The sequence below is a fragment of the Barbus barbus genome, assembly GCF_936440315.1.
Source record: "Barbus barbus genome assembly, chromosome: 28".
Taxonomy (NCBI): Eukaryota; Metazoa; Chordata; class Actinopteri; order Cypriniformes; family Cyprinidae; genus Barbus; species Barbus barbus.
The window spans coordinates 12,578,594-12,605,840 of record NC_136756.1 but is presented as its reverse complement, the minus strand read 5'-3'; the positions used below and the strand labels follow the sequence as shown (position 1 = coordinate 12,605,840).

The window sequence follows — 27,247 nt, the reverse complement described above, 5'->3', positions numbered from 1 at the left end:
AACCTACGTCGGCTCGTCTCACCAGCATAGGATCAGAACATCGCTCTAATCCATCAACAGGATTAAGACGGTCTATGGATTTGACAAACGTCTTCAGGCCCAGGGTCATACTGTGGGGTCGGTCATGTGGTGATTGTATCTCTCCATGAGCTCAGAGATGCTGCTTAGGTAACCCACGAGACGACCTGCAGTCAAATCATGTGGAAGACTGATAGTTCTGACATTCATACAGTGATTTTCTTTGCTGGTAGGTTGTGCGCGAAAATAAAAATCTTGGCCAGTAAACGAAAAACAATGGACACTTTTCACGTTTCCGGAGTTCTCAGAAGCAAAAGTTCTTATTTAGTTGGGTAAACTTCTGAAGAGGTGAATGCAATCCAAAATAAAAGTGTTGTTTCTGAGTTTCCAAAACAGGAAAAAATTATAGAAAAATTAGGAAAAGATGTCAAGTTTAGAAATACCCACACAGCAGCGTTAGTTTTCTGAAATTTAATGCTAAGGTAAAATGATAAGATAGTCAAAAGGTTAAAAAAATAAAATAAAAAAACTGCTAGATATAGCTAATAACTGAAAAGGCTCCACTGTATCCAGAACTGTGAGAATGCAAAATATTTTAATTAGTGATCTTATACACTTTTAGAGTCCTCTGCATAAACTGATACTACATACTTAGTGTGCATAACCTATTAAGTTATGTTATAAACATATATCTAGCTATATAGGCCTAGTTCAATGTTCACTCTAGATGTAATACAAACTAAATGTGTCTTTTACTAGATTTGTAGTACATTACTTGCAGGGCACACTGGATGTAGTTCATACTGTATTCTTAGTGTATACTCAGTGGATTGTCATAACATCCTTTGATGAATCGAAAGGTCAAAAGAACAGCATTTCTTTGAATTAGAAATCTTTTAACATTATAAATGCACCACTTTTGATTAATTTAATACATCCTTGCTGAATAAAAGTAATAATTGCTTTCAAAAATATATAAATCTCACTGACCCCAAACAGTAGTATTATAAAAAAATGATATGATACTCTTTTTGTTACGCGTTTTAATAGTTACATGCACACTGCAAATAATAATAATTATCCTCTATAATCTTCCACATTATCTTAATACTGATACACATGCTCATATTCATACTAGTAACAGACACATTTGATAAGTGTAAATAAAACATTTTTTAACTTTCTGATGATAATATTTTATTTAAATATAATTATCACCATATTCTCAGTTTTACAATCAGTATCATATAAACACATGCCAGGTGAAATATCAGAAATATGACGACAACAGAGGCCAGTCATAGGTGTGAATGAGAGTCTAAATGTAAAAGAAAAATATGAAGCTCTTTCTCAACTACAGCCATGCTGTCCGTCCTCTTCAGGTGCCCAAATATGCATACTAGTCATACTAACTCACTCACTCAAACATCCCAAACAACATTCAGATATTCAGATGCTCCAATCCCTTGTGCTGCTTCACTCCGTTTCCAATCATCCTTTAAATTCACAGTCTTTTACTTCGCTTCTCACCATTTTAATCACTGTATAAAAGAGACGTTGATCTACTGGAATTATAATCAGACTGTAACGGTACAACAGGTTGGCTCAGACCGCATATATTCTGAATACATCCAACATGTAAAGTCACCAGTCAGTCACCGCCCTTTTTAATGGGTTAAACCAAACAAATAATACTAAAGTTGTAAGCTTTCATCTTTGTTACTTTGTGCTTGTCATTATAATTGCTCTTTCCAGTGATCACTGGCTGATGAAATTCCCTGGTTTAGTGGAATGTGCTTTTATATTATTGTACCTGCATGTGATTCCCTACAGCACCAGAGAAAAATATACAAAGAATGTTTATATAACAAGATGTACCATCCATCTTCACTGGTCAGCAAATATCAATGCATATTAGTGGTTGACAATCATTTAGGACAGACGGGACTGATGGAATTTAGTCTGGAAGTCCACTGATTGATATGAAGAGGGGAATGTGTTCGTCACATACAGGTGGAGCCCTCTGGTAAACACTGGAGCTGCTTCTCAATGATACACCGCAGATACTTGTATCTGTTCAGAAAGAGATGCATGGATTATTAAAACACAGAAATGAACTGAAAATGATTTTGACTCCCTTTTAATGCATCATTGATTTGGAGGTCTCTTAAAAGTGAAACTGATATTTTTCCCTGTCTGCTTCCTTTGACGTCACAGCTTAGGATAGTCTCTAGTGAAGGGCTTGTGACTGTGTGTCTTCTTGTGGTGCCATCAGCCAATTAGCATTGTCATGACATCATTTTCTGTGGCGCTTGAGTCAGCAGTCACATGGCATTTACCCTCAAAAGACCTGGCAGCAGATCTGAGCACCCATGAGCCGAAATGAGCAGCAATGACACATTTCTAATCACAGATTTTCTGTACATGGAGCACAAAACCAGTCTTAAGTCGCTGGGGTATATAGCCAAAAATACACTGTAGGGGTCAAAATGATTGATTTTTATTTTATGCCAAAAATCATTAGGACATTAAGTAAACATCATGTTCCATGAGGATATTTTGAATATATCAAAACTATTTTTTTTTTATTAGTAATATGCATTGCTAAGAACTTAATTTGGACAGCTTTAAAGACGATTTTCTCAATATTTTGATTTTTTTGCACGCTCAGATTCCAGATTTTCAAATAGTTGTATCTCTGCCAAATATTGTCCTATCATAACAACCCATACATCAATGGAAAGCTTATTTATTCAGCTTTCAGGTGGTGTATAAATCTCAATTTCGAAAAATTTACCCTTATGACTGGTTTTGTGGTCCAGGGTCACATATATAGTTTTTCTTAATATTTAGATTTTTTTTTTTGACATTTTCTGTTTTAATTAGTTTTGTTGTGTGTTGTTTTTCTTTATTTTTATTTCCTTTTATTAGTTATCGATTATCTGAAATTAAATCAACTCTACCCTAAAATAACATTAAAGAAATAAATAAAATCAAGATGTAAGCTGACATGCATTTCATCTTTATTATGTAATAAATATTTAAATTGATTAAAAACTAAAATAAATTGTTGGTGAATTAATTTAATATTTAAAACATGCAGCCTTGTCATAAATACAGCAAAAAAAAAAATGCTTTGAATAGGCTACGGTTAAGAATCCCTGATATACAGACATTAATATTTTATTAGTATGTAACTTATATATATATATAAAAAAGAAAAGATCTGGATATTGTATATTAAGTTATTGTAACTAAATCAAAATATGCCTTCAATTTCTAAAGTACAGTATTGTGTCATTGTAGCTGACTTGGAGTCTTTGCACTGCCTTTACACCAGCAGATCATTTCTCCCATCTGCTCATGTAAGATGGATCATACCTGCTTGTCAGCTTCTGCACCTCCCTGTCCTCCTCTTCCTTCAGTTTGGTAATAAAACTCTGCAGGACAGGCATCTCAAATTTGATGTACTGCGCCACCTAGAGCAGCAGAGAGCAACTGCAGTCAGACATGTGAATTTCTTGTGTTACCAACCTTATAATGTTAAATTTCTAAGCAGATCGACCCTGCTTCACACACACACACACACACTCACTTCATAGGGAATCTCCTCTCCCAGATCCTGCTCCATGAGAAAGATCTTGCAGACGTGCTCGCATGGTCCCTGAAGTATTCTCACTACTAACGGATAATCCGTACGCTTCAGCTGAACACGCTCTGAAACAACACATTTTGTACATATACAACTAGATTCCAATATTTTCATTACATTATACAAATATATAAGGTATGTAAGGTGCCAAACTGGTCACCACCACGATACTAGTGTGTTGTGGACAATTGCCAAAGAGATACACGAAAATCTTAACAACCACAGAGCAACTCTTTGGCAATTTCCTATAAAATTTATATCCATCATAAGATTTGAGGTATCATTCATATTTGTAGCTCAAATATCAAGTTCAATAATAAGTATCAGCAGTCACACTACTTATCAAATGTTTGGAATAATTACATTTTTAATGTTTTTGAAAGTCTTTCATGCTCACTAAAGTACATTTATTTGATAAAAAAATAGAGCAAAACAGCAATATTGTAAAATATGAATACAATTTAAAATAAGTTTTCTTTTTTATGTAATTCATTCCTGTGTTAAAAAACTGTGATATATATTTTTCACGATTCTTTGACAAGAAGTTCAAAAGAACAGCATTTATTTGAAATAGACATTTTTTTAAACATTATTAATGCATCCTCCTAAAAGTATTAATTTCTTCTCGTTTTTAATCTTTCTAACTTAAACTTTTGAATCATAGTGTATAGTGTATCATGGTTTCCACAAGAAAAACTGATTAAAATATGATTATAATAAGAAATATATTAGAATGATTTCTGAATCATGTGACACTAAAGACTTGAGTAATGCCTACTGAAAATTCAGCTCTTCCATCACAGAAATAAATTAGATTTTCAAAATATATTTAAATAGAAAGAAGTTATTTTAAATTGAATTAATATTTATAAATATTACATTCACAATTTTTTTTACTTCATCAAAAAATGCACCGTTGGTGGGTGGGCATAACACACTTCTTTCAAAATCTTAATTCTTCCAAACCTCTGGTAGCAGTATAATAGCTATTCTAGCCTCTAGTATAGTATAATTGTCATGTTGTTCTGTGTCCACTAGATGGCGATTCAGTGTTGCACAGTCAAGTCGTTTATTAATTGTAAAATAAAATCAGACAGCAGCTGACCTCCGCTGGCATGAACGAGGTAGAGGGCGAAGTCATCTGGGCTGTTCTCGATCTTAAACTTATTCAGTAACACCCGCAGCACCTGTGGCGTGGTCATGCAGCTGTTGATCCGGACGTTAGTTACAGAACCATATGCAGGAGTGAACACAGCCGTCTGAATCAAAGAGAAAGAGGAACAAGAGATCACATGACTGATGCTCAAACAATCACACATAAATGTTTCTTCTCAAGTTACCTTGTGGTTGTAGAAGTGACCGTTGATGGAAAATCTGTGCCTTCTGATTCGCCGCTGGTCGCTGGGAGACCGTCTCCTGCTCCGTCTCAGTACACCAGCATCACTTTTGGTTCTAAGAAGCTGAGCGGAGACGTCACAATCCTCTGCCAGGAGAAAGCAGAAGATGAGGAGGAAGAACAAGTCACAATTTCACATAATGTGTCTTTTTGAAGTCATACCTTCTTCTTCTTCATGATCTTGTGTTGTGCCGTTGCTCGAGTGGTCCTCTGGGGGCGTCACTTCCATCTGAGGTGGAGTTTGAGGAGTCTGTTTCTGACCCTCCTGACTGGAAAACAATTAGAGAGGAACATAAGAATTCTAATAAAAAAATTAAAACAGAAAATTGACCATCCACAACACAAAAATGTGTTATATATTATACACCTATTTTATTTTTAATTTAATTTAGCTCACAAAGGCTGCATTTATTTGATAAAAAACAATATTGTAATAATATTACATGATCCTTCAGATTTCGTACTCAAGGAACATACGAATTCTTCCACAACCTGAAATTCACAATCTACAGCACAAACATGTACCTTATATACTGTACACATTTATTTTATTTTAATTTTGTTCACCAAGGCTTCATTTATTTGATAAAAAATGCAATATTGTAATAATATTACATGATCCTTCAGATATCATTCTAATATGCAGATTTCGTACTCAATACTCAAGAAACATTTCTTTTTATTAACAATGACAAAACAGTTGCTGCTTAATATTTTTGAGGAAACGCTAGATTTTTTCAGGATTTTTTGATTAAGAGAAAGTTGAAAAACTGACACTTATTTGAAATAGAAATCTGTTGTAACATTATAAATGTCTTTTCTGTCACTTTTGATCAATTTAATACATCCTTCAAAAACCTAAATGCCAACAGATGTCATTTTCTGAAATGTTAAATTAAAAAATCATGCTGTAAGTTAGAAATATTTTTTTCTGAGCAACATCAGTTTATATTCAATACTGAAATCCTAGAATCAATCAAATTAATCTTATTATTTGTCCAAATGATGCCAAAATAATCAAAAATGAATTTCAGCCATGCATATGAACACATACTGGATGTGAAATCAAATGATTCTGGGAACTGCTTATTAAGCTAACATAATCAATAATATTCTGGCATGTAAGTGCTGAGTTTCTCAGCTCTTGTATTCTGTGTACTGACTCTCAGTAGGTGCATTGGAGCGCTCAGATATAAATAGTTCTTTTGAAGTCCCCTTTTGGAACCACGAGGCAAAAATTGACGAGAAGAGATCAAAACCATAAAACATTAGAAATGTGTGAATTATTTATATCACACACGTTGAAAACATTTCAGCTGATGGAATGCCAAAAGCATGGTCATCACAAGGATAGAGTTGCTATGGCAACAAACTCAGGAAACAAAGGTTGTCAAGGTTACTTGAGTTTAAAGAACTGGGCTTATGAAAGACATCTTGCTTTCTGTTATGATGATAATGTCTGTATGCTATGGTTGATAAGCTAAATAAGTACTAATCAAACACTGTTTTGTTTAATAAAGTGACATTTAATGGTTGAAAATTCTGTATCAGTCTTAGTCAGATGTTTTCTAAAAAATTAATAATTTTGTTCACCAAAAACACATTTAATTGATCAAAAAAGTGACAGTAAAGACATTCATGTTACAAAAGATTTCCATTTCAAATAAATTAGAAACTTTTTATTCATCAAAGAATGTTAAAAACAAACTGCATCGAAATATGAGGCAGCACAACTGTTTCAAACATTGATCATATTTAGACTAAATATTTATATTAGAATGATTTCTGGAGGATCATGTGACACTGAAGACTGAAGTAATGGCTGCTGAAAATTCAGCTTTGCATCAGATAAATAATTATATGTTAAAATATATTCAAAGAGAAAACAGTTATTGTATATTGTAATAATATTTCACAATATTAGGCCTACTCTTTTTACTTTTTTTTTTAAATGCAGCCTTGATGAGCATAAAAGACGTCTTCGATAACATTATCTTAACAAATCTTACCAACCTCAAAGTTTTGAACGGTAGTGTATATATTTACATATTAATCAGTCAGTAAAAACAATCTAAAAACAAGGTATATTCACTTGAGAAGCAACATAAACTGATTTTGTCAGTAGTTCCTCAGTACTGCATGTATAGGAAGTTAATGAGCTCATTTAAATATATTTGTGTGTTTGCTTCATTGTCTGACCTCTGGTTGTCAAGGTTACACCCTGAGTGCCAGGAGGTAGAGGAGGGAGGAGGTCTGATTCGCTCGTGGTCATCCTGCATCTGAAGCCTGATTGGTCGACGCAAACCCCATGAGATATTGAGAAGTCCTTCTATGATCAGCTCCTCCTCTTCCTGTAGGCACAATACATCCAACATATATACTTATCCTTGAGTTTGTTACCTAACAAAAACAAGTGATGATTCATAATGGACCAGAGTATTACTTTTAGAAAAATGATAAATGTAGCATATCTAAATCTGTCAGTAATTTGGCACAGCCAGAGCACCTGAGCAAGCTGCATTCACAGACACAAAAGGAGCCCTGCATGAACACCCCCCCACACACCCCCTCCAGTCACAGACAGTAATTACTCCCCAGACAATAGTGAATCATTGAGAAAGCACAGACGGGGTCAAACGCTTCCCCACCTGCCACACAATGACTGAAAAACTCTCTTACCTCTCTGTTGCGTAACTGCAGGGTCTTTCCTTCGTAGTAGAGATTGTAGGTCTTTAAATGAGAGAGAATGCTCCTCCTGAGAAAGAACAAAGTTTGTTCAACAATTAATTGAATCTATGAAAAAAGTAAAGAAAATTCTTAAAATTTTATTTAAAAAAATGCATTTTAAAAGTTGTCATTTATTGGCTCATTAATTTATTTGTGTGTGTGTGTGTGTGTGTGTGTGTGTGTGTAAATAAATTAATGAGAAGAATCACAACTGGCACATTTACATAATGGACTTGAGTTCTTATGAATAATTAAATAATTCATTAATATGCATTGTCTCTTTTAAAATAAAAAATAAAGAACAAAAGAATATATATATTTATGTACATATAAGTTGATATTATTATTATTATTGTTACTATTACCCACAGAAGAACATAACATTCTTAACATGTTATTCTAAAATTGACCTTATTCACTACCGTTCAAAAGTTTGGGCTCATTTTTTTATATTTTTTTGACACAAGTTTCTTATGCTCACTGATGCTGCATTTATTTAATAAAAAATACTAGAGTTATCATTTTGCTGTAATGACAATCTGACTGTACAGTATCACATTGTGAACAGATTATTACAGAACTGTCAGCAGTAACAGGACAATAAATAGCAAACATTTCTATTGTTCAGATTTTTTAACATTCCAATCATAGGACGATTTTAACACTCATGAGTTCGGTGTGAGATTTATACTCACTTGCTGATGAATTTGTTCTCTCCAACCCGCACACCGTCGTTCCTGTCATCCATTTTATCCCAGCCACGATTGCATGGAAGGACTCTGGAGAGACGGAGACAGAGGAACAGGGAGGAGAACAGAGAAAGAGAGAGAGAATGTTTCTGCTTCTTGTTTTAACATCAAATAATTAACTCTTCTGTATCTAGGTCAGCGCATGAGGAATGTAAGGAACCAAACAAACCTTTAAAACAAACAAAGTAAAGTATTCATATCTCACACTGACTAACTCATGTATTTTTAACATCTCTTGACGAGACTGATGCTCTGTTCTATATCACACAAACCCATGTGATGCCAACATCTGCAAGTCACAGCTGAAAGTAAATTCACGAGGATGTGACCAGAATAGACATGGAGCACATACTGGAATGAAAGAGAGGATTGAAACAGACAAAAACAGTTCATCAACACATTTAAAGACCCCATGAAATCACAGCTCAAGTTTTGGGCCCTTTTGTTTTACCTTTGAGTTCAAAATTCAAACTTTGTTATCAGTAAGATGTTTTTTAAAGAAATTAATACTTTAATTTAGCAATGGCACAGTCTTTCAAATTGATGCTGCTATTTTGAACTTTCTCTATCTGAAAAAAATTATAAAATAGATATATTAAGCAGCACAACTGTTTTCAACACTGATAATAATAAGAAATGTTTCTTGAGCAAATCAGTATATTAGAATGATTTCAGAAGGATCGTGTGACATTGAAGACAAAAGTAATGATGCTGAAAATTCAGCTTTGCATCACAGGAATAAATGACATATTAAAATAGAAAACAGTTATTTCAAATGGTAATAACATTTCACAATATTATTGTTTTTACTGTATTTTTGATCAAATAAATGCAGCCTTGGTGAGTTTTCAAACACATTACAAAATCTTACCCACCCCAACATTTTTAACAGTAGTGTATGCTAATATACTCCTAAAATTCACTTTTAGCAGATATTTGCATTTAATTTTGATGTGTTTCTCATTTGGGAAAACAAAAAATACTTACTTTTCTAAATAAAGAACTTCCCACCTCCCAAAAGAGTCTTTAAACTTGATCACACTTAACATTTAAACTGTTAAAAGATGCTCAGTCATAACGATAATCAATATACTTATGTTTTTAGGAATGCCATTGATTGAAATACAATCAGTGCTGTAGAATTATACAGTACTACTGTCCCTTGTGTTTCATTACAGATGAAACTAGAGAAACCAAAGACGGAAGAAACTTTTAATATCATGCCATTCATCCATATGCTCATACACTGATCTAAAAATATGAATGATATTCAGTCTAAATCCTTCATCGTAGTGGGAGTTATTCAAAGGATAAGTTGTATATTTTTCAATGCAAAATATGCAACGTCAATTTGAAAGATGAAAGAGTACACTTATGACCGACTCTAAAGCTCAATGGCTGACACATATACTCCTGTTTGGAGGTTCCCCTGGCACAATACAAACTGCTCTACTTAAGGCTTCCTTCCTCACCAGCTGGAAAGGCTTTACAGAAGCTTCCGGAGACAGGGACAGGTGCAGGACAACAGGGGTACTGTTACCCCACTGTTACAACTACTCAACATCTCGGACTGTTGCTGTAATATTGTGTCTTCTTTAAAACATTTATACAACTGTCATGCCAACAAAACTAAAATAAATGTGTCAAATCATATCTAACTTTAATAAAACAAGCTTTTTTAAAGATACATGTTCAAGCTAATGTTAAAGGAACTGAAACTGAGGAAATAGCAGTGGCCATCTGCCTAGTATGTGGTTTCACAACTTTGTACAAGCATGTTAAAGGAACAGATCACACAAAAATCTAAATCTAAACTCACCCTTATATCGTTTCATACATGTTCTGCAGAACATTAAAGAAGATATTTTGAAGAATGCTGGCAATAAAACCCACTGACCTCCATTATGTAAACAAAAAATGCAATGGAAGTCAATGGGATAAGAAACAGTTTGATTACTACCATTCTTTAAAATATCTTTTTTGTGTGTGTGTGAATCACAGAAGAAAGAAATTGAATGACAAAGAAGTTTGGAACAACATGAGGCTGAGTGAATAATGAGAGAATGTTCATTTGTGAATCAACTATTCCTTTAAACACAGAAAAACAACCAACCCAACAGTCATGTGTCCTCTGTATTACATGATAAAATGATATACAAGCTACTTAAAACAACCTTCCTGCATTTACTCTTCATCTGAAATACTATAAACCAGCATATTTTAAATGTCACAATACACTCCTGACATTTTCAAAAGCTATCTCATAGGATTTCCTGAACTTGATATAAGAAGATTTAACTGAACGCACATTACCTTCTTTCTTTTCCAAGCGGCTCTTTTGCAGCCGATCGACTGGTGGTCTTTAAACGCTAAACCAGTGCTGAACCCATGTGACACACAGCTTCGCTCTCCTAAACTCTTCCTCTGATTTGCACAGCGGAAACTGACAAGCTTCAGACTTCCCCAATGGTGGTTTCACTGCCTCCTCCTCTTCCCTTTATCTCCCTGTGTCAGTCTCTCTCAAGTTCGCCCATGCCTTTACGCACACTGCCATTACACCAACAAAAGATATATGAACTTCATGAATCACTTCAGGAGAACTACTTAGTGTACACATGTAACTCAAGAGTCCAACAAACACACAAAACACACAAAGAGAGCACAGGTGTCCTACTGAGACCCCAAATGGAAGTGGTAATGGCCTCATTCAGTCCCTGACAAAACTCCAACACGATTATCCTTTCACAAGATCATTATCCCACGAGCAAACAATAGGGTCTCTTTCTTGTATGGGCTTGTTTTCTTATCAACACCACCATCTCCTGACCCAGAGCGTACAGTTAAGGATGTGTAGCTGTTAGAGCTTGTGTGTATGTGTGTGTGTGTGGCCCCTCCCACATCTTTCATAAACACCACTCGCTGCGCTCAATCAGGAGATGATGAAATATTCAATACCAATCGACCCAGAGAAGCTTATTCTGACATTAATATTTCATATCCCAAATATAGTCCTGCCAGAACTACAGAAGAGCTATTAGTCTCTGATACACATCCAAAAGTCCTTGCCAGCAGATAATAGGCATAAGATGACAGGCGTGGATTAGATTATAGATGCGTGATATATCGGTGCCAAATCTGAACCGGACAATATTGTGCATGCTTATTTCCTCAAAGCTGATATTTAAAAACACTATTAATTTAATAACACTGTTGTAACTTTAGGAAATACCCAGTTTTAATACTTCATTATGTTGTGATAAAGTACCTATATTTAGTTGAAGCATTTAAAATAATTTTTTTTTGTTTTTGAATATTAAAGAATGTATATGTTGGATCAGTTGGATTTTTTTTTATAAATTAATACTTTTATTCAGCAATGATTTATTAAATTGATCAAAAGTGACAGTAGACATTTATAATGTTACAAAAGATTTCTATTTCAAATAAATGCCATTTTTTAAAACTTTCTACTAAATCAAAGAATCTTGATAAAAATGCATCAAGGTTTGCATAAAAAAATTAAGTAGCACAACTATTTTCAACATTATAATGATTTCTGAAGGATCATGTGACACTGAAGCCTAGAGTACTGGTTACATTTAAAATATATAAAATACATTTTTATAAATTTTATTAAACCTTTATTTGAATGTTTTACTTGCTATAATATTCCACAATATTGCTGTTTTTATTGTATTTTTGTATTCTTACAAACACCAAAATAGTGTAGAGTACTACACATACTGGCCAAGAAGTCAATCCAAGAAATGGAAAAAGGGAAGTTGAGAGAAAAAAAACATTTCACAATCTTATCTGAACTTTTCCTTTTACTTTTAATCCCTCCTTTATTCAAGCTCTTCAGTTAGATGTCGGTTAGGAAAATATAGATAAAGAAAAAACCACCAGTGTTCGATGTAACATGACCCCACTTCAGTCTCTGAAATGCAAAAGCCATTTGTTTCATGCTTTTTACTGGAACAGCCATCAAACTACTTGAGCACCACGTTTCAACAGCCATGTACTTTTCCACGCTTACGCAACTGTGCACTCTAGCATTAAATGTGTCAGGGGAGTCCATGAAAAATGAATGAAAAAGAGCATGAGAGCTATTTTTACACAGTCTTTTGGACTCATGTGTCTATCCAAACTGCTGGTTCTCTTAAAGATCAACTTTGCATCTATAAAAGTGCCTAATTATGAATAATTACATGTTTGTCGAACACAGACAAGTCTGGTGGCTTGGCACTTGAGTTGCATATGTGTTTCGGTGCTGGGAAGACTGTGGAAGTGGGACAGACATGATGGAAGTGGTGGTTTATCCTGTTTCAGCATTCAAAACTAACCAAACTCTGTTGGTGGACATCTTCGTTTTTGCATGTTACTCTTTAAGTGACCTGAAAACAACCAGAACCACCTTTCCATCCGTTTTCTTCCTTCCCATGGCTTGGAAGTTCCCCCTTGCTGTCCAACTCCAAAGCAACCACGCATACCCTTGGTCTTTAAGATCCAGGCCAAGATCTCCGCTTGATGTTTCCTGGCCTTCATCCATTCCCTCACCTCCCCCAACCAGCATCTCCTCACAAACACCATTGCTCGGCTATTGTTAAATTGCCACGGCAACCTGGAAAACACTTGCGAACCGACAACAAGCTTCGTCCAACAATGCTGAAAGTCACACTTCTGCTCCCTCTTCCTTCCCTTCGCTCATGTGTTTAGCAGCTTGCACTGCTGCAGTTGTTGGAGTGTTTACTGATGGCTGCTGCTGTGAAACCCTCATGAGTTATGAAGTATGACAAAGACGACAAAACATAGCTAATTCAAAATCTGCTGCATGGAAAATGTGACGCCCACATCTGACTGAGATTCTAACTTGCAACTGAGAGACTAAGGCTAGTCTGGAAATGAGTAACTTATTTGGAACACTGAACGAATCCACATTTATCAAAACAAATGATTTTCCTCGTGTTTAAACCCTCTAAAGATGTTTCCCTGATTCACTCACACTCAAACGTCTCACAGGCACCGCCTGAAATCTGATTGGTCCAGCAGTGCTCCAGGACTGCTGATATTTAGTCCAACAGCAGTATCACTCTGTAATTTGTATCACTCTGCTTGTCCTTGGTGACTCACAAAGTTTGATGCTTTGGCCTCTTTTAGAAGTATTTTCATTGGCAACAGAGAAATATACAAAATAACTATCACACTCACAATGGTGCTGGTCATCTAAATATCAGCTGTTATTACCTGAGGCCATATCACATTATTTAGCCCTACTGGAAGGGTCTATAATATTTTTTTATGTTTTGGAAATATCTATTTTATGCTAATCAAGTAAAAATACTGTAAAGACCAAAAATTGTGAAATAATATTACAATTTAAAATAGCCTATTTTCTATTTAATATATTTAAAAGTCCAATTTTCCACAGCCTTTACTCTTTAGTGTCACACGATCCTTCAGAAATCATTCTAATATGCTGATTTATTGCTCCGTTAATGGTGAAAATACTTGTGCTGCTTAAAAGAAGTGTGGAAACTTTTGTGGCATGTCTATACTGTCACTTTTGATCAATTTAATGTGTCTGTGATGAACAGAAGTATATTAATATGCTTCCACTGCGCATAAAAAAAGCACGAACTTCTCCTTTTGTGTTCCACAGAAGAAAGTAAGTCATACAACATCATGTGCATAAACAGTAACATAATTGACATTTTCTGGATAACCCAGACTGGTTATGTAATCTAGACAAATATAATGCCAAACGAGTCATTTGAGCCCATTGCTAACACAGATATCTCACAGGGGACGTAAACAACTCTACATGTTAAACACTGTGGCATATTATTCTCTTGACAAGAGTCCACAGATGCTATTGTAATCTGAAGCCTGAATATTACATTACATTTCCAGTAGACATTCTTGATGAATTTCAATACACAACTGATCATATTACACGTTATGATACAAAGTTGCAAACACATGCCAGCATAAGCATCCAAGTCTGAACAAGTCGTGAGTGACTAAACAACATGTTAGAAAACATGCACACAAACACCCACCCCTCTCTCGTGAATCTCTGCTCTCCAGATGCCCGATGATCAGATCAGATCAGATTCTGAAGGCTTTCGAATCTTATCTGTGCTTTTGTCTCCAGACGACATTAAACTGAACAAATTTACCATCAGCGATACGACGAACCGATCCAATGCTTTACTCGCTCCAACTCTAACCGAGCTGTGCTCGCAACGGGAACAATCGCAGTTTGAGGAGGAGGAATACCCCATCTGCTGTTACAGACCTCAGATAACGCAGCAGCCAATCAGCGCGCGCGCGGACGCCCCTTTGTTCGAGCTGGACAACATTTGCGTTCAGCAGGGAATCCCCAACCCGCTGAATTAAAGCCCAGTTTCTCCCGTTTAATCCACATCGGCAACATTTGCGATTAAAATGTACAAAAAGGCACAAACAACTCTAAAAAGAGTTATTTTACAAAGATGTAAACTATAAATAAACGTAACGTACAGATTGTTTGGATTATATGTGAGCACATTTACATGGCTGTTGTAAGAAATAAAAATTAAAAAGTCACATGACCAGAGGTGTTTAAATTCAGTTTGTCTCACTGAAAGATGATGGCAATGTATTAAAAGCCTTAATACTAGGTTGGGTATCGATTCAGATTCGATTCTTTTAATTAAATTCAGTGAATATGGTTTTAATAAATGCTAGTGATGTTTCTAAAAAACAAACAGTAAATATCAGTTTAAACATACAAAATTAATAAAAAAAAAAATAAAGAGCCACAGACCTGTATATATATATATATATATTATTATTATTTTTTTTTTTATAAGGTCTTATTTATTTAAACAATATTAGGACACTACAAAATGTTTTTCTTAATTTTTCTGGTACCAAAAAGATTGATTCATGGCTTTTGAGAATCTATATCAAATCAACGTCAAAAAAACAAACAAAAACGATTATTCGAAAATTCTATTTTTTTTTTTTTTTGCCCAGCCCTACTTAATACATATTTAGTAAACATAATATTGTCATACTAAGATGATTTATATGGTTAAGACCTCTTTAAAAACATTTAAATTGTTATTAATGTAGGCCTATTATTAAAATGATTGTCTCATTTGTTAACATTGATTAATGCATTAACATGAACATATGAGCAATACATCCACATAGCATTTATAAGCTTTCTTAAAATGTGTTAACCTACTAAAAATGATCATGATTATGTTCACAATGATAACATAACTCATGATCTTAAAAATGTATTGGTAAACGTTAAGGTTAAATAATATTATATATTAATAGATGCTGTAAAAGGTGTTAATTGTTAGTTCATGTAACTAATGTAGTTAACTGATGTTAACAAATGAAAACTTTTTTCTAAAGTGTAACCGTCTAGTGGACAAGTAGGTCTAACAGATTTTGAATAAGACTGATTCACGTCATAAAATTGTAAAAAATAAGAAGTATTGTTACTTCAATGAGTTCAAGGAGTAAGAACACATTTGCTCTTTCTGTGGCAAATTTGGGTAAGTGACACTGAGGGTGAAGATTAGATCATCATGGGTCGTCACGGGTCAGAAAATGAGCAAATCTGATCTGGTAAAGACTGATATTGTTTTAATGTCTTGTAATCTGCTACCAGCTATGATCTACCCATCTGTCAGGAGCACAAAGGGTTCATTCAATAAAAGCAGTTAAAGAGGTTAGGGAGCTCGGGATTAAAAAGAACTACTAGTGCGAAGTAAAAAGTACATTATACTTTGTTCATTTCTAAACATTTAAAAAAAAAAACATTTGAGATTTGACTTGTAATTTATTTGATTTGACCTGTAGACATCTTTACCGACACTTCTTGTAGGTCTATCACCCATCATATTATTAGCTAAATAAACAGCACATCCTCTATTAATAATGTAGGACCCACTATTCAGAACATGGGACCACAAAGAAAAGACCTGCTGTTGTTGACAGCATCTCTTCACTTTCTTCTCTCTGAGCCCCCCATGACTGCATGTATTAATTGAGTCTGGTCTGAGTTGTGTGTGCTTAATCATGTTAACTCAGACTGTTACGGTCAACACACACACAGTTGATGGGTGAAATTAGAGGTGAAGAACTGGCATGTGTAACCTGATATATCTAATGAGTTTACCAGAGAAGACAAAAAAGAGAGCAACATTTTAAAGTCACTTAACATCGCAACTAGACCATAATTCTGAAAAAAAGAGCCTTTCATGCCGCATACATTTGAAATGTGAAAGTTTTTTTTTTTTTTTTTCCTCATTCACCTAACTGTCCTGAAAACAGTAATTTGTCTGAATGATCATCATTCTAATAATTATTTATAAAATGTTTAATAATAACAACAATACGGTTTTGTTGCAGGGAACGTTGATGCACACACAAACACACATACAAAGAGACAAGAGACGTTATGATTTGCTCAGAAACATCTTATTAAATGTCTTTAGGAACATGGAATAAAACAATTTCTGCTGTTTGTACTAACAGGAGCTGCAATGGCTGGTCCAAGAATATAGCACATTCTGCACTCTATATATATTCATATATTTATAATAGTCTCAATGCATTGCTCTTTCTAAATTTGCACTACTTTTAACATGAACAGGAAGTAATGTTAGAAAAATACAATATGAAAGCATACACGTTAACAAATATATTCAATCAAACTACAGATTAAAAAAGAAAAAAGACAACAACATAAAGAGAATTTGTTTCACTCTTAAATAAAAATGTAACAAATTGGTGCGCTTTGCAGCATGATGATTTAAGATAAGCATTTTTTTCAACTTTGTCTGTAAAAACAAAATGTACAAAAAACATTAAAACAATAAAAACAATTCAGAGAAACTAAGTATATTCTTCAGATATACCCCCTTCAAAATAACTGAAGGATTGTTTTTCTTTGAATCACATGCCACCATGTTATTAAGACCCATCACAACCTTTACATCTCAGCCCATACTGTGTTTCCAAAATGATCTCATATTAAAAACCATATTTGTGCTAATAATAGTGCTAATAATAAATAAATTAGTGGCCAAAAATCCTTTTGAAATCACTATTTGCTATATATTTTATATATGTCACTGCCATATAAACGACTAAAACGATCAACAAGACGAATAAACACCACAGGATGTGAAAGGTCTTCATAAGATGTCATATTCTGTTTCATATAACATTACAATAAACTATTTAAGGATAAAATATTAGGAGATGAGGACTGACACCACTGCAAGCACTTTCGGTGTGAATGGGATGGGATTCAGAGGCAAACTTCACTTTCGCAGATGCATTTACTTTGGATTCACAGACAATCATTATATACCACACTTCAGAGTGCTGAATGTTTTATAAGAAGATTATTTTAGGAACAAAAAGTGCTATAGTAATAGATTCTTTACAACGTAGATCTTATTCTACTCAATTACTGCAGCACTCTGCTCCAAGTGTTCACTAAACAGTAAGTAAATTAGTATTGCCTTTTATACACACAGCACTCAGATCTGGTCCCAAATACTGTCAAGTCGACATTCTCAAACACGTGCGATGTGTTCTTTCCTGCTATAATGCACAGAACGTTGTAAAAATGTGTAAATAAGGCTGAAAACAAAGTAACAGTTGTAACATTGTGTTACCGAGTGAAATGGTCCTTGCATAATTAGGGTTTTCTGTTAAAAAACAAATCAAAGAAACCGACATCAGGCTATATTACAGGTCAGCTAGAAAGAGAAACATCTCAAACATGTTAGTTGGAATGACTCGCAGAGGAAGCACCAGCTATGACTGGTAATAAAAAAAACCTCTGCAATTTCTCTTTGCACCATGCTGACAGCACATCAAATCAAACCTGCAGAACTGCATCTCCCATTTCCTGCTTACAGGCAGCAAAGGATTTGCACAAAGATAGTAGACGTAGTACATATAAATAAATAAATTACAAGTCAACAAACGAAATTCTGAATCTGAAGTGGACACTTCAAATAAAGATACAACCATCAGATGGAGCTGTAAGTGAGACTATTACAGAGGTGAAAGCACAACTGCGCATTATTAAATCAGGAAGGCCAATGAAGTCTCCATTCCTTGACATCAGAGTCTCCAATGGTCAAAAATTGCTTTCAATGTTGCAACACAAACTGATAGTGTACATTTAAAAACGCTTTGTGTTGTACATGTTGTTACTGTAAATATTATAGTACTTCTGTAAACAAAAAAATGAGAAATGTGAACTTATAGTTCCAACTAAACCCTAATGATTAGTAACTGATTGTGATAATGCAGTATAATAGGATTTGTACAGTTGGAGAACCTGTCAATAAATGCCCACTAAATGACGTCCATCCTCTCGGTGTCCAAAAACAAGTGCTTGTGGGAATCTACATTACAAACCACATTCACTTGAACAGCAGTGAGGAAATGCCACCTATATCGCACAAAAGACACCCAAAGGAGGGCTCAACAGAATAGGACCAAAAGAAAAACATTTCCCCACATCTTTCGATGGGACTGCCTGAGTGCAACCATTCTCAAGGTTTTCCCTTCCAGTCTTCCTTCTTTTGCAAACCATGCACTGATATACATTCGTTTTTTGTATCATTTTACCTACTGCATAGCTATCCGCCTCCAAAACAGGCTACAATTTCAAGGTGGCATTTAATAAGAAATGCTTCTTTCAATATGAGCTATTAAAGAGTCAGTTCACCCAAAAATTTAAATTAGCCCATGTTTTACTCACCCTCAAAGCATCCTAGGTGTATGTGACTTTCTTCTTTCAGACAAATCCTCCTTGCAACTTTCCTTGCTCTTCCAAGTGTTTGAATGGGAGTAGGCAGGTGTTTTTTCAACAGAGCACATCCATAATAAAACATGCCTCACAAGGGGGGGTAGGGGGGGGTGAATATAGGCCTCCTGTAGCGGATGTGTTTTTGTACGAAAAATATCCATATTTAAAACGATATCAACACCTTTCTTTCACTTCTGCTAACTCTGATTAGTGATGAACGCGGAGAAAGAGCAAAACAAAAAGCCGGTCACGAATTAGAAGAACAAAACGAGGATTTGTAAAGAAAAATGTTTTTTGATATAGCCAAGAGGTTTTCCTTTGGTAATGTAAGGAAACTTTGCTTCCTTCGCCCCTGTAAACAAACTCGCGAGACTAGCATATCTCAGAGGCTTGCACGCAACGCCCAGAATGGCTTCAGCAAACGACAGTCAGCAGAAGTGAGAGAAAAAAGTATTTATAACATTTTAAATATGGATATTTTTCTTACAAAAACACTTGGATTCGCTACAGGAGGCCTTTATTCTCCCCCCAGAGCCATGTGAGGCACGTTTTATTATGGATACGCACGCTTTATTTGACTACTTTTGAATTGTTGAACAAAAACTCCCATTCAAACACTTGGAAGAGCAAGGGAAATGTTTTAATATAACTCGGATTGGATTCGTCGGAAAGAAGAAAGTCATATACACCTAGGATGCTTTGAGGATGCTTTCATTTTTGAGTGAACTAACACTAAGCAAAATAGCAGCTAACAACATAAATGAGATGACTAAAACATAAATTTGTACGGCTGAATCATTTTCCTTACATTTAAGGCATTGGGACTTAAATTTTTCATTTCAATTTAAGTACTTACGGATTTGGAAGCAAGACTCGGACACTGGAAGTTAAATTAGGAACAAGCAAACTACATTTTGTGCGTTAATTCAAGCAGTGCAATTCAAACAAAGCACAATAACCTTGCATCACTAAGTAAAACTTTTTATTAAGTAAAACGATTCTCTTGCTTTAACGGGATCCGGAACTGCGCCATGCATAAAGCGAGATTGAGCATGTTTGTGTTTGTTGTGAATGTGAAGGTGTGTGATAGTGGGCGCCATGTGCACGTAGGCACTCATTAGTACGTCATTTAAATTCAAACACATCAAATGATCTACACACTGATGCAGACGGAGCAGTGCAGGCCAAAAAAAGGAGCACTGATATTGGAAATCCGGAAAGTGATTTTTCCATCTATCAGTCTCTGTTTTCACTTTCTCCCACACAGAGAGAGATGAACGAGTACAACCTGCATTGCATCCACTCGCTGTTGTCATGGAGACACCTTCAGATAAGCTTCAAAGCTGATGCACTGTCAAAGTTTTGAGAAGCTTTAGTAACAGCTAGAAACCAACTTTAGTGTTGATGACAAACTCGATCAAAAAGGATACAGAGTTTTTAAAGGATTGTAGGATGGAAAGAGTTTATGGCTGGCTTTATGTTAAAGGACCGGACTGTGGATTTTGCTGTCTGGGTGGAATGAAGCGTTGTGACTACCATCTGAAAACATACTGGTGCTAAACACTATACCCCACTTTCTCCCAGTTCTGGCTTTGTTGGCATGTCGTCCTTTCTTCTGTTATGGCAGCCGTGGGTGAGGATGCTCCATTGGTAGCCAGCGAAAGTGGGACTGATTGGGAGGTACTGGAAAATGCGATGACGCCGCAGGAAGTCCATACCAAACGGAAGGTCGTAAGTCTCCATTCTGTCTCGTTTAGATGCACTGTTTCCACGATTCATCTTACGGATGCCCCTTTCCTCCGGGGTGCCTGGAATGTAATAGAAAGAGTTAATTAGGGGGAAGCAGGGAATGCACCAATGTTAAACATAATCAACAGACAGAACTAAAAGTTTAGAATGTTTTATAAATATTTTAAAATAGAATTTCACAATTAAAATATTTATTAAAAATTAATTAATTATAATTATATTATAAATATTAATTATTAATAAAACCAAAACTGCAATATGGCTTAGTGCGATTATCAAATTGCAAAAGCTTTGATTTAATTTCTTTTATTTACACATGAGCAGCTTATGAGCTGGGGTTTTCAGTTTCTCGGAGAGGCCTGGTTCACTATTAATGCGATTTCGCTTTACACATGCATTTGAAAACGCAACACATGCCACCCATCTTCCCACACTTGAAATGAGAAGCACTAATAAATCAGCTGTAGTCAACAGAAGAGAAGTTAAGGGCCTACTGCGGTTTTCTGCCAACATAGAAGTTTTATTTAAAATGTTGTTAGTAGTAGTACAGTAGTAGCATAGTCATGTTAATATTGAATAATTTTTTGCCAAATTGCCCTAATTTATATAGTGCTAAAGATTCTTAATGTTATCAAAATCATGATTGAAAACTATCAAAAAAAAAAATATGCCTGTGTCATTCCGATGTTATTACTACATTTACCACAATTTTGTTATTTAAAAAAAAACAAGAAATTCTTTGAAATTTCAAATTACACATGAACTAGTTTATTTTGATGGATGAGAGCTACCTAGTGACGTGGATTTTCGCAAAGATTTAATTGGATTGAAATTAAATAGCGGTTTTCTCCTGATAAATCAGACAAAGAGTGTTTTATGAGTGTATTATGAGATTTGCACCTACCAGGAATAGTATTATCCAGAACAAACGCCACTGAACCTCCTACAAACATGGCAGTCGTAAGCAGAACGTTCAGCACCTGATCTATCTGCACTATACCTACAAAAGAAGAAAATAATATGGTTCCACACTGGTCCCTCACAAAACAACCATTATTCCCCATGTGGTAAGTTTATAAACACGTGTTTGTGTATCTACCAGTGACTAGAGGGTTTTCTTTGAGGTAGCTGGGCAGGACTAGACCAAAGAAGATGGAGAAGCCAAGGACAAACAGATTGCGGGACGAGTTGAGATCCACAAATTGCAGGTTGGAAAGGCCAACAGCGGTGATCATGCCAAATAGAGTGCAGAACAGTGCCCCCAGAACTGGGTCCGGCAATGATGCGAAGAGAGCGCTGAATTTACCCACCATTCCTAGTAGTAGCATCAGTGCCGCACCATACTGGATTACCCGCCTGCTTCCCACCTACACAGAGAGAAGAAACCGACCAATCAGAGAACACTACTGCATCAGTGCTGTTTATAAAATGCTACTGCTGTGATTCTCTTGTACTACTTTTTATGTAGTATTATGGTTAGGAATTGAAAGCAATGGATTATGCCATGGTTAAAGATTCTCAATAAAATCAAGTCTCAAATTTTCTGTGCAGTTTACGGTCACTGATCTACTAGATCACACTGCAGCATACAGTAATAACTGAGATACATGTATACACTATGATTCATAAGTGTGGGGTCAGATTTTTAAATGTTTTTGAAAGAAGTCTCGGTCCCACTTTATATTAGGTGGCCTTAACTACTACTTACTTACATTTAAATTAATAATTTGATACAATGTACTTATTGTGCACATACATGTATTTACACTGTACTTATATTTTTAAAAATACCTATATGTAGTTACATCTGTAATTAATTTCTGTAATTACATTTATAATTACACTGTTGACCCATCCCTTACACCTTAACCCACCCTTAAACCTACCCATACCTCCAAACCTGTCCCTAACCTTACCCATATCCCACCTCAATAATAGCAAAAGTGTTTTGCAATACAATATGAACAAAATAAGTACATTGTACTTACATCAAAAAGTAAGTACATAGTAGTTAAGGCCACCTAATATAAAGTGTGACCGAAGTCTCTTATGCTCAGCAAAGCTGCATTTATTTGATAAAAAATATAGTAAAAATAATAATACTGTGACATTATTACCATTTAAAACAACTCTTTTCTATTGTAATATATGTTAAAATGCAATGTATTCCTGTAATGCAAAGCTGAATTTGAATCAGCCATTAATTCAGTCTTCAGTGTCACATGATCCTTCAGAAAACATTCTAATTTAGGGCTAAGAAACACTTATTATTATCAATGTTGAAAACAGTTGTACTGCCTAATATTTTAGTGGAAACAGTCATAATTTTCATGAATCTTTGACCAAAAATATATTAAAAACTGTATATAAATATATTTAAAGTAAATGTTGTTCTTTTGAACTTTCTAACATTATAAATGTCTTCACTGTCACTTTAACTCAATGCATCCTTGCAGAATAAAAGTATTAATGTAATACAAAGAAGGAAAACTCTTACTGACCCCAAACTTTTGAAGTGTATGTCCATGAATAAGCTGATATTTAGTTTTATTCCCAACAATGCTGCAGCAAATGTACAAATTATAACTTTGGAACTGTAATTCATGAAGTATTAAAATCAAAGTAGTAGCCTCATGAGTAGCAGATGCATGTCTAATAAATAAATAGTTCCTGTGGGAACAGCCCTGTGGGAGTGCACAGTCAGTCAGAGCTTATTTTAATGACTCTCACTGGAAACTCAAAAGCTGCCCTTTTCAATATTGAAGGTCTTTTGGTTGCTAATGATCCACTGCAGTCATTGAAGGCCAGTCTAATACATGCTGCTATGTGCCACATGGACCGCTCTCTGTATGTGCTTTTAACAGCCAGCTCCTTGAAGCCAAGCACTGTAAAACCAGTTTATGAGTCAATATGGTAGGAAAATATCATACTTTTGTGATGCCCAGAACTCCAATATTTGGGCTAGATGATGTTGAGCCATTTCCTGTCCCAAAGATGCCATCGAGAACACAGGAAAGCCCCTCCATGAAGATCCCTCTGGAAAAAAAAAGAGATTCCAGTTAGCAAATAAGGATACCAAACATGCTAGATGTCTTATCGGTTTTGATATGTGCAATTGTGTCCTTGTGTTGTACCTGTTAATAGCATGTACAGGTGGAGGCGGGGCACAGGAGAGACGGGCACAGGCGTAATAGTCTCCAATAGACTCTATGATACTGGCAACCACAGCACTCATCATCCCAATCACCCCTGCTGCTGTCACCGTGGGCAACCCCCACTGGACTAAAACACATACCGTTCACACAAAGCATTATGGGTAATCTCATCAGGTTTAGCATACAAAAATTCCTACCACATGAAGGTTTACTGAATACTTTGTTGGGTCAAAAACAAAAGTTAAGCTTATTACATTTAATAGAAATGTAAACTTTAATACTTTTCATTTAATTGCAATTAACAAAGAAGTCTCCTAAAAATATTACATTCAGTTCACACTTAAAGGTATATTCATAATAAGTACTCTTTTAAAAAGTATGCTAAAAGTGTACTTGTTTTTCACAAAGGTTGGTCTAAAGAGGTACAGCAACATGTACATTTCACTAAGTTTTGGAAAAAAACAAACACACACACACACACACACACACACACACACACACACACACACACACACGTAACACTCAAAACCAAGACTCACAGGGGTAGGGTATCTTAAACCAGGGAGCGGCTGCTAGGATGCCCTGTCGGGCGTCTGTTCGGGCGTAGAACCCATATTTTTCCTTCTCAGGAGGAAACACGTCAGTTACCGTGAAGATGAAACACAGAAACCATGACACAAGGATCGCCATGATGATCTGCAGAGAGACAGAAAGAGAGATAAACCCAGTTACTAAAAAGAAACTCTTCTCATGCTAAATTCTGATTAGTAACCCAGACCGCTGAACGCAAAGCCAGACATGTTATCCAACCTCCTTCACTAGCCTTCAAACAAGCAGACAACACTGCAAGCTGAAACTCCCTCACGGTTTCATCAAGGATCAATCTGTGTATTTTGGCTTGCCTCTATCTGCCTCCCACACTCACTTTCATTGCCATGTCATTGTCTACTGTGCTTCCATTTAAAAACACAGGCCAAAAGGACCTCGTCTCTGAAACAGCATGGTAATTATGGCTGTCATCAGAGCTAACAGCAGATTACAAACTGTGCCAAGACTCTGAAAATGCCAGCTCATGCTGCTGGGAGCGAGAGACACCAGACTGCTAATGATCATGATAATTAAACGAGAATGTGGATCATTTTGGAAATGAAAAACGCAACACACTGATTATTAAGATACGGAACACCACATGTCCAACAACTTTACTTGCTGATAGATTTAAAAAGCAACATTTGCAATTTGAAATTAAATCACAGATGGTCACTTGAATGTAAAAAAAACAAACAAAACCAGAAATTATCATATTTTGATTTTAGCTGCTATGAGGTTCTGTTTTTTTATCTTTATAATTGCTATCATATTTCCTATCACAACAATGGCAACAAAAGTAGTTGTGTAGTAGGGGTAGTCATGGCCTAATGGATAGAGAGTAGGAACTTGTAACCCAAAAGTCATGGGCTCGAGTCTCAGGTCCGGCAGGGATTGTTGGTGGGGGGAGTGAATAACCAGCGCTCTCTTCCACCTTTAATACCACGACTGAGGTTAGACCCTTGAGCAAGGCACCAAATGTGTTGTTAAAAAATCCTGAAGCAGTGAGCAGCCATATTGCTTTGGTGCCCAGGGAGCACCAGGGAGTTTGGCAACAACAACATAAGCAAGCAAGTAAATATGTTTGAATGGAACAGCATATATGCTTGTATACTATATTTTATACTACATTTTCTATACTTAAAGCTGCAGTCCGTAACTTTTGGCACTCTAGAGGTTAATAAACAGAACTGCATGCATCCTGCAGAAAAACATTGGTACTGGAAAGCAGGTACTGGGCTACTCCGCCACGGTTCCTACCAGAACAAGTCTAAAATAGTCCGAATATAAATACTTAGTGATTCATGATAAGCCAAAAACACCATTTGGAAAATGTATTCATGATGTACTCGCTTATTATATAAATTTTATGCATTTTCCCTCAATTCCTGAATGAAATGAACACACGTGCTTGTCTTGGATTAATTTGGAAACTCACTGGGAACATCTTGAACAACTGCAGGCGGTAAGACGTCCAACCTTTTTTGGATTTGTAGATGGGGAGCGGCAACTGGATGTTACGTGCATACTGAGAGAACAGCAGCACCAGGAATATTGTTCTGTTTAAAAAAGGGGAGAGAGATTACATTTTGGGTCCACAGAGCTACAGATCGGTTATATACACAAACGCGCGCGCGTGTGAGAGAACTGTACTCACAGCATGGCGATGCCCCAGTGTTTGCCTGCCCTCTCTCCAGCCGCCTGGAAGCCCGAGAGCCCAATGAGAGTGACAGTAGGGGTAATGGTGAGCGGGCTGATGTACTTCAACAGGAGACCTGGCAAACCCAAGGCCCCTATCATCACCTCTATTAGAGACGAGACTATTATAGCACCCTGGATCTACAGAGACCGAGAGAGAGGGAGAAAGACGTTGTGCTTAAATCTGATCACAAAAATAGAATAAAAAAAAAAAAAAAAGACAAATAAGTAGGGATCTGCAAAAAAAAAAAAAAAAGCTATTAAAGGTTAAAAGTGATCAAAGGTTGAAAAGTGTCATTGACAAAGGCCTCCAGACAGCGTAATGCTCCATTTAATCAAATTTGGCTCAAGTTGCTTTGTCTTCGTCTGCCACACCAAAATCAATATCAAATCAGTTTAGGCAAGTCTCTTAAAAAGACAGATAAAGGGATAGTTGAAAAATGAAAATTTATCATTTATTCACTCTACTGTTGTTCCAAACCCACTTTAGACTTTGGCTAATCTTCAAAACACAAATTAAGATAATTTTAGAGGTTTTGGTTCCTCCACTAAAAGTCCAGGTAACCGAATTTTCAAGTCACACACAGTGAGTGTGTGCAATCTATAGTTATTGTTTCAATTAGTACATTACAGTTGTTCAATTTTTAAACAAGGTTACATGTTCAGTATTGTATA

The 27,247-nt window shown here is 35.7% G+C and overlaps 2 protein-coding genes across 3 annotated transcripts in view; both read right to left on the bottom strand.

The window, feature by feature from the left end:
- Positions 1-1,051: 1,051 nt before the first annotated feature.
- Positions 1,052-14,859, bottom strand: LOC306848262 (ras association domain-containing protein 2-like). Of its 2 annotated transcripts, none has more exons than XM_079382712.1 (10): positions 14,602-14,859; positions 8,489-8,572; positions 7,746-7,821; positions 7,266-7,417; positions 5,229-5,335; positions 5,011-5,153; positions 4,776-4,929; positions 3,614-3,735; positions 3,400-3,497; positions 1,052-2,091 (listed from the first exon to the last, which is right to left on the bottom strand). In XM_079382712.1, the coding sequence occupies exons 2-10, from the start codon at positions 8,539-8,541 to the stop codon at positions 2,022-2,024; spliced, it is 975 nt and encodes a 324-aa protein (XP_079238838.1). In that variant the 5' UTR covers positions 8,542-8,572; positions 14,602-14,859; the 3' UTR covers positions 1,052-2,021. The 2 variants fall into 2 exon arrangements, with proteins under 2 accessions (XP_079238838.1, XP_079238837.1); XM_079382711.1 differs by lacking the exon at positions 14,602-14,859 and adding an exon at positions 10,856-11,422.
- Positions 14,860-20,344: 5,485 nt separating this feature from the next.
- The window catches only part of slc23a2 (solute carrier family 23 member 2), a 28,803-nt gene continuing 21,900 nt past the window's right edge, over positions 20,345-27,247 (bottom strand). Inside the window, exons 8-15 of the mRNA XM_079382082.1 lie at positions 26,532-26,713; positions 26,313-26,433; positions 24,826-24,982; positions 24,266-24,413; positions 24,062-24,167; positions 22,231-22,498; positions 22,036-22,131; positions 20,345-21,190 (exon numbers count right to left, since the gene is read on the bottom strand). Coding sequence (XP_079238208.1) covers positions 20,946-21,190; positions 22,036-22,131; positions 22,231-22,498; positions 24,062-24,167; positions 24,266-24,413; positions 24,826-24,982; positions 26,313-26,433; positions 26,532-26,713 — 1,323 coding nt within the window. The 3' untranslated portion in view covers positions 20,345-20,945. The remainder of the gene's footprint in view (positions 21,191-22,035; positions 22,132-22,230; positions 22,499-24,061; positions 24,168-24,265; positions 24,414-24,825; positions 24,983-26,312; positions 26,434-26,531; positions 26,714-27,247) is intronic.